This window comes from Hylaeus anthracinus, unplaced genomic scaffold (assembly GCF_026225885.1).
Source record: "Hylaeus anthracinus isolate JK02 unplaced genomic scaffold, UHH_iyHylAnth1.0_haploid 5, whole genome shotgun sequence".
NCBI classification, from domain to species: Eukaryota; Metazoa; Arthropoda; class Insecta; order Hymenoptera; family Colletidae; genus Hylaeus; species Hylaeus anthracinus.
This window is the reverse complement of record NW_026535322.1, coordinates 10,137,237-10,148,954: the sequence shown is the minus strand read 5'-3', so window position 1 is coordinate 10,148,954 and position 11,718 is coordinate 10,137,237. Positions and strand designations below refer to the sequence as shown.

Here is an 11,718-nt window from a genome sequence, read left to right as displayed (position 1 = left end):
GTGTGTGTGTGTGTGTGTGTGTGTGTGTGTGTGTGTGTGTGTGTGTGGGCGCACGAGCAAGAGCGAGTGAGAGGCGAGAGGACCAGACTACGTATTGATCTCACAAGTCTCCCAACGTAGAGCGTCCGCATAAAACAGGCCACCGTCGCCGACGTCGTCGTCGATGCACATCGGACTCATTCCACCAAGTTTCCAATGATATCAGCCGTCATACTGTTTAGGATCCTTTCGCGGGGCCTGTCGGGACTTTCGAGCAACTTGGACGACGCCGTTAGACTCGTGGCGTCTTGACGTCGTGGCTAACCTCCACCCACCGTGTTTCGAACTCCTTCCTCGGGTGTGTTCGTTGATTCTCGAATTCGAATCCATTAGGAAGAAATTATTTCCAGGGGTATTCACGCCTACTATTATTCACGTAGGGATATGAATTGATTAGGATTCACGATAAACAGCAGGATGTAGATCTCCAGGGCTGCTGCTCGGTGGCAGGACTCAGGGGTATACTTTGTTCTAATCATTCTCCATCTAGTAGATGCACTGCGATATCTCCATCAGGAATGACGAAGAGACAAACGATCGACTATTGAGTACTCGATTACATTAATACGCTATTGCCAAGATAAACGCTACCATTACCAATTAAGAAAGGCCCCCTGAGAGCTATCTACACACCGTCAACCCAAACAAGATCCCCTCGACCGAATGCCATCACCGACAAACAGAATTACATAAATGGCTGACCACTTTTGTTTTGCCTCCGCATTCGTGTTTACTACATGTCGCTTTTCGCGGTATCCAGACCGGTCTCTGTACTTTTTTTATCCGCCCGCAAACTTTTCTCTCATCCGGTGCTAGACGAACTCGCTCGGACGAACGAGGTCGTTCCGTGGAACGAATCAAAGATTCTCAAGAATTCCGAGAAGAGGGGGAGGGGTGCATTCTGGGCGCGAAAGAATCGCGAAGAATCGGAGACGCGCGACGCAATCTCGTTTCCGCACTGCGTTCAATTAAACGGGAAAACTCGCCGACGACCTTCCGCTGGCTTCTTCGCGGGTGGGGGTGGAGGAGGAGAGAAGAGGGGAAATCATGGCGGAGGTTCGACCAACCCGAAATTCAATTTCACGGGGCGTAGTTCTCCGCGAATTTCGTTTCGGCGCGACCATAGCCCGTTGCTTTCGCGAAAACGCCGCCAAATTTTCAATGTTTTTCGACGTTCGAGAGGAGCGTTCATTTCTCGACGAAGGATCCCTCATTCTCGAAGGCTCCGTAGGTTTCCTGGTTCCTTTCGTTTTAGATACCTAAAAGCCGCTAGACACCTAGCGCCGTGGGTGCGCAAGGCAGGTGCGCAGTAGACCTCTACGCTCCGCTACCAACGTTCTTGAGATTCCTAATAACTTCGTCATTGAATTTATATTTTCTAAGCAAAGTGTCACATAGAATCTCTTACTTAAATGCGAACGTAGTAATCGCAATGCACGGTACAAAACACCCGCGTATTGCGATCACTTTGTTTCGTGAATTTTTAACGAAAGTTTTATTTGGAATTTCAAGACGACAGCGAGCCGATCTCCATCCCAACCATGCACTCGTTACGAAACTGGCATATGTCCGTCTTTAAAGGCTAGAAATTTTCAATTTTACCGATCGAAAAATCGACCGGAAGTCTGTCCGCGACGCTCCAATGAAGCGAAATGGGAGAGTCCTCGCGCGCGCGGCAGAGATCGGACAAAAAGACACACCCCCGCGTGCTAAGGTGTGAGTGCCTGAATGAGTGACGCGATGACTGCGATATGTTGCGAGAGCGAGCGAGAGCGTGAGAGTTAAAAGAGCCACTGCCTTAGCGACAGCAGGATCCGTGCTAGTAACAAGGCCTTAGAAAGTAACAAACCAGAAACATAATTAGAGTTAAGTAAGATCTGTTGTTGTTAACCGATTTAAAAAAAAAGAAAAAAAAAGAAGAAAACCTGAAAGAAAAAACAGAGAAATAACGGTACTTAGAGGTGATTCGGGGAGGACAAAAATGATGTTGACGTATTGTAAAACTACTTAGCCGTTGTACGATATTTAAGCGCGTAACGTAAATAATATTATACTTAACCCCTCGTGCCCGCAAAGTAAGTAGGCGTGTCTTAACGCGCGTAGAGTTTTACGTAGGATTATTAATTAAATCGTCGTCGCTTGTCGCAGAAATGAAGAAACAGTAAAACGGTGAAAAATATACCACGGGGGAAAGCGAGGGAGGAGTTTCGAAGATAAAAAAATAAATATATATATATATATATATATAGAGAGAGAGAGAGAGAGAAATAAAAAGAGTGAAAACGAGAGTGTGAGTGAGAGATCGCAAGTTGGAGCGGAAGAGCCAACGACGAAAGAGAACGAAACAATTAAACGGGACAAAGTAGGCGCGGAAGAGAAACGAAGATGGCGCGCGGTTCGCTTATCGCCGCGAGTCAAATCGCGGTTTATCGGCGAAACAAATTTTTCATCTTTCTCCTTGACTTTGTTTTCTGCTCTTGCCTTACGAAAACACACACAAAAAAAAAAAAAATAAAGAAACGGAGATGGGCCGCGTCAGGCCCGAGATCCGTCGAACGACGAAACGAGAGAGTGAGAGAGAGAGGACGCGTTCGATCGAGGGGAATTGAATCTTCGATGGCGCCGCCATATACACACACGTACATAACACGTATACATACACGTACAGGACACTTGACAACAAAAAAAAAAAAAAAAACTACGACTTTAAATCCGATGTTAGCGTAGCGTACGTACCGTAAGCTGTCGACATTTATACTATGAACTATGAGTAAATTGTAGCGATTATTGTGAACATAGTTAATAGTATAGATTAGTTAACGCACTAATTGTACCGACAAATGGAGTACATTTAATTACGAAAATAATCGTCGAGGTCTCGTTCTGTTTGCGCGTACATTTTACGGCGAGTCGAGCCGTGCTAGGTAAATGAAAAAAATAAATTATTACAGGATGAAAAATACCAGAGTGAGAGAGTGTGAGAGAGAGAGAGAGAGAGAGAGAGAGAAATAGGGGGAAGGGGGGATAACGAATCTTTCTCGACCACTCGTACTTCTCGAGTTCGTTGTTACGTGAAAACCAACGAGCGAAGATTATATGAACTTTCGCGAACGAATGGTGACAATTACACAGTTCAATACTCGGATAGCAGGATGCCGCGATCGAAAGCGCCTGCGTCCATTTGACGCGCGCGTTTCTCCGAAACTCGTGGCGCTGTTGGCTTATCGACAGAGTCGAGAAGATTCGCGCGAGTTTACCGACGGAGTCGAAGAGATTCGCACGATCTTATCGACGGATCGAGTAAACTCGCGCAACCTTACCGACACGGTTTTATTCGCGTCGATCTATTTACACGATTTTATTTATGTATATATCCGTTCATTACAGAAACGTTTTTTTGTCTTCCCAGATCGAAGCAATCGGTTCTTGTGAATCGAATCATTCCAACGAGACGAAGTATCTATTTTCAAGAAGGAATAATAGAGAACGCGCACCACCAACGGTTAAGTCATTAACCAACCAAGGGTTAATTGCGCGGATCTCCTCGTTCCTCCGCGAGAATTCGCGGGAAGAACGAGGTGAGGGTTTCGGTGATTGTCGTTCCGAAACCCAAGCGAATCTTCGCGTGCATAATTTGTTCGAAAACTCCCAAGAAAGCGTATCGAAGTTCCGCCGCGCAACTTCCACGGTGGAACGGGTGTAATTAATTGGCCAATTAAATCACGTGCGCGTGCACGTGCCCGCAGCGACTGGATATCGAGGACGCCGTCGTTCTCCGCACTCCCAGCCATCGTCGACGTTTAATTTCGTCGTTTGCCTCCCAACCATCCGCCCTGTCCTGTTCTATGAAACGACCAAATCGGGCGGCGCGTTCCAAAATTCCCTAGGACAGAGGAACGGATCCGCTTGTCAATTTACGCGAGGAAGCGCAACAAAGTAAAGGCATTAGGGCGACGCACAAATGACGAACGCGACGGCGAGAGAGGCTGAACGGGGGTTATTGAACTTTCGTCGAGAAAGTAACACGTTTTCTGGTGATAGGACTCTTTTAGGATCGCAGATCTCGGAACGCAGTATCGTCTCGAAATAAGCAACTCGCTATCCCCACATTTTTATTTAGCGAACAATTTTTTGTGAATTTATTTTTTAGAAATCATGAAACTTACAGAACGTCTGTCGAGATGCGTTTATTACATAGATTTCGTGATACATAAAAATATTTTTCTCCTTTGCCGCTTCCTTCAAAATGGCGACGTCAGGAGTAACAAGGTATCACATCGAGACTAAGAGATGCATAAAAATGTTAACTTAGTGCAACTGAATCTAGTAATTGTTTATCGAAGGAGTAGCGAAAATTACGAATAGATGGAAAAAATATACCAGAAAATAGATGTACAGCATTGTCTCGAAATAAGGAACTCACTATACTCTCTGAACGCCTCCGTTCCTCGAGACCTCGGTCATCCTCCGGTTTATCCGACTGTCGTACGAGCGCACTTGGGACACATGCACTTAGGACTTGGGAGCGCCGCCGGGTCGGTTGGTCGTTAATTAATCAGGTTATCGATCCGATCGCGTTACCTCGAACCGATTTAAAACCCTGCCCGTTCTAGGAACCTGCACGTGACCTTAAGCGTGGCACACGCGTGCGTGCGCGTGAACACGTGCCGCGAGGCAGCCGTCTAAAGATGCTTCCATTCTGCGACACGTTGCGCTCTCCTCGTCGAATGGACTCCCGTTAACGATTACACGTGAGAGGGCATTCGCAGAAATCTTGGCCCTGCGCTGCGTGACGTGGTCGATAGAGATTCTCGTCGAGCTCGAGGTGGAAATTCAACCAGCGTTTTGCTTGCGGTGTTCTCGTAACGGGCCAAGCCCCGTGTTGACTATCGAATTCCACCTGGACATTGAGTGCATTGCACCGAGACGACTATTAAACGATTCTATCGGATTATCTGCTTCGATACCTCTATTCGAAGTGACTGGAGATCTATTCGAATCGATTCTCTTGAAGTCCCCGCTTCTAGTCGCCCTGAATAAACTAATCGAAGCAGCGAATACAACAGTTTCGAAATGTGCACCCTTTCCCTGCAAACATTGCCCCTAAACGACGGCAACCCGCCCCTCGATTCCAGGTGAAAATCCTGTGTTCATCTCAAATTTATCTCTGCATTTATCTTCGAAATTTCTTTATACGACAACCACCGGTTACAATTTCTCGCGCATCTCAATTATCTCGTTAAATTGCCAGGCGATGCGAATAAATGCGCGGCTATGTACCAACGTTTATGTAACGAAGAAGAGGAACGAACAAAGAAGACGTTCGCCGATAGGTTTGAAAAAAGATCGTATTTCCGAAGGCTCGCGGTTTGTCGGAGTTCGAATTGGATGGGATTCACCGGAAAATTAATGCTCGAGGTTTGCGAGTCGAACGAACGAGCTCGCGAGCGACTTCGATACCTCCACCCACCCACTCCCTTCCACCCGTTCGATATCGTTTTTATCAGTAATCGAGCCGATCCTCTCGTTGCCTCGGATCCGAACCGTCTCCCTACCCTTTTCTTTCTTTCTTTCTTTTCTCCCACTCGTTTCCATCTTTCGCGTCTTTCTTCAACCCCCTCCCACCCCCGCGAGCCTCGTTACTCACCTTTCAAATAACGAAGTCTAATATTCTCGAATTAATCGAGTAGAGATTATTATTTAATAACAATTCATTCGGAATGTAAAGACGTATCGCATGCGTTAATAATTCGGCTCGATTAATTACCGGTAAATTGGAATTCGATATGCGTACACGAAGCTTCGGTCGAACAGTAATTAATTCAATTACATCGTCGATTTATCGTTAATGCTTCGCGTTACGCCACGATGTACTTTGGGCGATCTCGACATTCTTCTTTGCCATTGTACGATTAATTTGATATTTTCCATTCCTGATGCTTCGTTCGAATAAAGTTTCGCACGGCTGCGGTAGCCTAATCGTCGAGCTTCGAAATAGCTTTCCTTTTCGGAGGTTGCGTTAGCCGGAAAACGGGAGATCAACGCCTCTCGCGAATTTATGAACGACGTTTCCGCGATAATCCTGACGTTTCGCGGCAGCCCCGGTATTTACGGTATTTGGGAGGTTGAGGAGATCGCCCCTGGACAGGAGAATTCGGTTCGCTTTTTGGGAAAAATTGCCTCGCGGTTTTATTTCGATGTTTGTTTACTTATTCTCGAGGCGAGAAATTGTGAAACGGTTTGCTAGTTTTCGGATGCATCCCTGGTGTGGAAAATGACGAAATAGTTGGGATTCCAATCGATACAGGAAATTACAAAATGTTGGGAATACAAACTAGAAAGTAAATTTGAACGAAACGAAATTAATTCGTATACGTTGACTGTAGTTTTGCTCCGAGAATTTTCACAAAAGTATCATTGATATAAAATATCAACTGTTGTAATCGTACGATTTCGTACATAAATAAAACTGTATTATGTACTGTATTATGTACTGTGATACCGTATTATGATCGATCCATATTAATGCAACAAAAGAAAAAAGTTCGCCACGCATTTCGGAGATCGAAAAAATTCCGATCAACTCGCGCGACGCGAGGAATGCACCGCGAGAGAGGGAAGAGAGTGACACACACACATACACGCACGTACAAGCGTTTGTAAAAAAAAAAGACAAAAAAGAAATGAGAAATATCCACACACACACACACACACAGACAGACACACACACACAGAGCCACACGAGACGCGAGCGAAGGAAATAAATGAATTAATAAATCTGTAATTTAAGGGCGAAAGAATGGGAGTTATAATAAAAGAAGAAAAAAAAAAGATAAATAAATAAATAAACGATCGAATGAAAGAAGGAGAGATTGCGTGCGTTGTATGCGTGTGCGTGTGCGTGCGAGCACGAGCGCGACGAGAGCGCGAAAGGTAGCTTGCAAAAGGAGAAAAACATTAGAGTTCCGTCTTTTGAGTGTTGGGGAATGTTCATTTGTAATTGTTTAAATCTAACGAGAAATGTACTGTAAAACTATAAGTACTATAGGCACTAAAAATATATCATTTGTTGACATGAAAAAATAAAAAAAACCCGAGTGACGTAATGCTTTGTCGGCTGCGGCGCGCGTTTCCAAGACAGACGGATACCGTTTCTTTATCACCCTCGATTCGTGACGGTGTCTATCGAACACCCACCCATCCTGTAGGCTTTTTTAACGAGAACAAATTTTTTGATTCATCCCTCCCACCCAAATTATTATTTTCCGGATACTTTTGTTAACCAAACCACGGTATAAATACAACCAGTAGCGTCACTTGGTAAAAGTAGCGTCCGCAAATGTGCATACCAAGAACATGGCAACGACGCTGTTTTCTGTATCGTACACTAGATGGTACTAATAGTAACCGACACCTGTACCAAACCGTCCAAAATTCCCTTTGGCCTGTTACAGAACACGCGAGGCGTCTTTTTACGAGCTCGACGCAGCACGTAATCTATTACAATGTTAGAGGCGAATTTATCTAGCTCCCCCAACTTATTGTTAGTCGAGAAGACGAGACGGGACTCTTCTTCGAGGTAAGTGAATAACCCATCCTTCTATCGAAGACTATTAGTCCCTTCGTACCTATAGTTACAGTGTTAAAGGGTTAAAAATAATCGTTCAGGCTTACATGAAAAATCTATTTATGACGCACGTGTTTTATGTACAGCGATAAGAATATAAAGTGCGCGTCACCGCTACTCTTTTTACCGTGAACGTGGACGTTGTAACAAATTGTACTTTGGGGAATGGAACGTGCGATCAACGTCGAATTTCACGAAAGTTTCGCGTTCGTTGAAAAATACTTTCCGGGACCATTCGTCCCGACTACGTAGGACGTCTAACTGCCATAATGAATTCCATGATGGATTCAAACGGGGCCCATGTTGGCGAGAGGTTACTCTCCGAACAATTGTTTATCTCTTTTTCGCGTAGATAAGAATTTCGAACCATCCGTGCCGGAGAATCGTGAAATATTCGGAGAAAATGCAAATAAATAATCGTATAAATTAGGCGGTGAACGATCGACAGTTCGTTTGCTGAGGTCGCGTTATCGACGCCACGTCGCTGCAGCTGTCGCTATTGGTGCTGATGCTGCGTCGTCGGATCGAGTACCTCCATTTTCGGCTGGGTCTCGGGAGACGGTGACGGTGGCTTCTGCTTCGCTTCCTCCTCGGCTTTTTCCTTCACTGGCGGCGGAGGTAACGCGTTCAACAAGCCTTGTACAAAATTCATCGGTTCACTACTCGATATTTAGTTTGTTATTTATATTTTGTCAGGGATTATGTTAACCTCAGTTAACCTCATAGAAGGAAGGTTAAGGGTCATTCAAGGTCAGATGCCAGTTTTATACTTACCAACTGTCTCTCCCTTGAGGGATGCCCCTGCAACGACAATTGAGAATATTATTCAGTGGCGAAATATTAACCCTTTGACAGCGGGACGATTTTTGCTGGAAATCGTAAGATGCGTAGCGGTGTAAATTTCAAATAAAATATCAGCTTGTAGAGAATGATAAGACGGAACTTTTTTATACTCACAGTTTATTCATACGACGCTTAGCTTCGAAGATAAAAATTGATAACTTGAAGACCCTTTTCCTGAAATTCGATATTTCCAACGAACTTGGAACTTTTCAATTCTTATTTTCGAAACTAATGGTCCTGTGAATAAACTGTAAATACAAAAAAGTTTCGTCTCATCATCCCCTATAAGCTGATATTTTTTTCCAAAATTGATTTAACGAAGATAAACAGACCTGACCCGGACTTAACCTAGACCTCGTTCCTGAAATTTAATTTTTCCAACAAATTTCTAACTCTTCAATTTTTATCTTCGAAACTATGCGTCCCACGAATAAATCGTAAATATAAACAACGTTTCGTCTCATCGTCCCCTATGAGCTGATATTTTTTCAACATTGTTTTACCGAACATAAACATTTCTCTGAGCCCGTGTCTCGAGTATAATACATCCTTCGCAGTCAAAGGATCAAGAGTTGTTCGATCGACAAAATCGATTCCTAGAACATGAAGCGCTACCGTTTCCGCGATACTTGTTGAGCTGCTGATAGACTTGCTTCATCCTCTCGATGTTGATCCTGGAGCTCCTGCTGTGATTCACCATAGGCAACGAGTAGTCCTGGCCGATGATGCACTTTGCAGCGCGCTGGACGCTCAGGGGTGCGTTCCAGGGCTCGTGGATGAACCTCGTAGGGAAATTCTTCAAAACGGACAGGTATCGTCTGGCGCCGGAACGGACATACGTTCAATATTTCATTAAAGGTGGTTCGATAATCAACAAGTTAATGAACGTCAGAGGAATTCAAATTGGACTTGGAATGCACCTTGTACAGGAATAGAATAGATGCTAATAGATTACCTGATGTAGTCGCCATTGGGATCGGCCTTTCTGCCGAATCTCACTGGACAGTAACAGTGGAAGAATTGCTGGAAGAAGGAGCTGCACGATAACCACATCCACATCCCTGCGTTGACGGACCAGTCAGCGTCCAGCAGGAGCTCGTCGAACACCTCGAGGAATTTATATAAACATTTATACAAACAATAATGATAATCGTTGCAATAATTGTACAGTACAGTAAAGTCTCTATAAATGCTAAAACTCGGGACCGAACTGGTGCATTCATGGTGGAGTTCGTATATTCTCCGATGTTTTACTGACAAGTTTGGAACGTGAATGAAGGAAGAGGACGGGGCGAACAGATAAAGTCTCCATACAATGGACGAACTCGGGACTAACTGGTGCATTCATGGTAGAGTTCGTATATTCTCCAATCTTTTGTCGACAAGCTTCGAACGTATAGAAGGACACAGCGAATAAAGGAAGAGGACGGAGCGAAAACGAAGTCCCCATAAACGCCCAACTCGGAACTGCGTTTATGGTAGACTTCGTACAGTGCCACAATAGTCGACGTTTTACCTTCATCCCTTCCTCCCATGAGATCCAAAGGTCGCCTCTGGTCAAGAAACAAGCGACGGCGTGTCTGGCCAAGTGATGGATCCATCCCTCCTCCCTCAGTTGAGTCATGATCGCGTCGATCCACGGAAATCCCGTTTGGCCCTGCTCGAAGGACACGGTTCAGGGTTAGAGGCTACTCGCTGAATTATTCCAACGTGTACTTTTTAATTCGCTCACGTTAGCCCACTTGGCGAGTGCTTCGACGTTCTTGTCCCAGGGTATCTGCACGCAAATTGGGTTGCCCTGCATCCTGTCGAACTTCGGATTCTTCGTGGCGGCGCAGTAGAAGAACTCGCGCCACAACAGCTGCCCGTGCAACGACAGCGGCGGCACTGCTTTCTTTATCTGCGATGACGAAGAGTGAATTAGTACAGAGATTACATTACTGTATATCATTCGAAGCTACTCGATTATTGAAATGACACGGAATGGGTGGGTGATTTCTCCGAATATGCAGCGGTGCGTTGCAAGTACAAGTATAAAATGGCGGCGGTCGAGTGTTTAAGTTCCGTAGTCTCTGGGTCGCGGGTTCGTGTCCCCGATTGTGGTTCTTTTTTTTTTCCCACACTGGTCACATACTTTTTCGTGAACATTACAATTCAAAGTTAATATAGTGGAAACATACATTTATTTGCACGAACTTTTATCAAATTTCCAATGTTATTTGGCTATGTATTCATTTTTATTATTACCGGGCAATAACGTGTTAAAGAAAGAAACAAAGGGGAATATGACAACGTGGGACGATAGGACCATTGTATTCTACAGGTCCTCAAGTGCGATGCGATTGGAGACATGGTACCTTCTTGTAGAGATCGGTGAGCTGGTAATAAAAGAGCCTGGTGCTCAAGCATCCGAACCGTAAGTAGGGCGAGAGACCCGTTTGACTGGGCAACAAGGATTGCGGAGTCATTTTCGGCCTGCCGAAACTGGCCACCCAAGCCTTCCTCTCGAGGTGACGACCCAGCCGTGCCAAGGCTTCGCTCTCGCCCCCCACCCACACAGGGGGTCGAAGCCCTTCGGTGTCGAAGCCTGTCAACAATCGGAATAACCCTTTGCAATCCAGAGGTGACTCTCAAGTTTACTCCTCGCTCTCGTTCAAACGTGTTTCTCGTACCCACGGTGTACCGTGGGCGGTCGAAGAGAGGTCACCAGAATTTTGTTTTCCATAAGATGGAAGACTTGGTACATACCAAGTTCCTCGAGAGTCGGAACGCCGTAGTGGTCGTCGTGGTCGTCCTTCAGAGGGGTGTAGGCCGAGCCTACGCAGACGGAAGTGACCGTCGACACTGGCGGTTCCGGCGGTTCCATGCTAGCTACCACGTTTTGAAATTGATGGTACGTCAACGGGGGCTTACCGCCGTTCTTCTCGATGATCCTGGATAAAGGAAACGATGACTATGGCTCGCGAAAGTCAATGGCTCTTTGGAACGAGTGAAACGTTTCGAACGTTTACAGCGGAAGTCAGTGGCGTATCGTACTACAGTGGATAGTGTTTGAGAGACTCCTGAATTCTTTATTCGAGGCAGTTAACAGTATTTGTTCTTTGGAGGACTCGTCTTGTACCGAGCTAGGTGCATTTAAAGAATCTTGAAGAAGAGGAAACGAATTCAAAGAGGAAGGAACTTCCAAGCCCCAAAAAATAAATTCTCTG

At 45.2% G+C, this 11,718-nt stretch overlaps 1 protein-coding gene across 2 annotated transcripts in view; it reads right to left on the bottom strand.

Moving 5' to 3' along the window:
- Positions 1-5,508: 5,508 nt before the first annotated feature.
- Positions 5,509-11,718, bottom strand: part of LOC128896122 (cryptochrome-1-like) — a 12,651-nt gene continuing 6,441 nt past the window's right edge. For both annotated transcript variants that reach the window (XM_054159335.1, XM_054159336.1), the window contains exons 4-11: positions 11,258-11,442; positions 10,867-11,096; positions 10,242-10,409; positions 10,026-10,166; positions 9,465-9,616; positions 9,125-9,327; positions 8,441-8,467; positions 5,509-8,302 (exon numbers count right to left, since the gene is read on the bottom strand). In XM_054159335.1, coding sequence (XP_054015310.1) covers positions 8,163-8,302; positions 8,441-8,467; positions 9,125-9,327; positions 9,465-9,616; positions 10,026-10,166; positions 10,242-10,409; positions 10,867-11,096; positions 11,258-11,442 — 1,246 coding nt within the window. In that variant the 3' untranslated portion in view covers positions 5,509-8,162. The remainder of the gene's footprint in view (positions 8,303-8,440; positions 8,468-9,124; positions 9,328-9,464; positions 9,617-10,025; positions 10,167-10,241; positions 10,410-10,866; positions 11,097-11,257; positions 11,443-11,718) is intronic.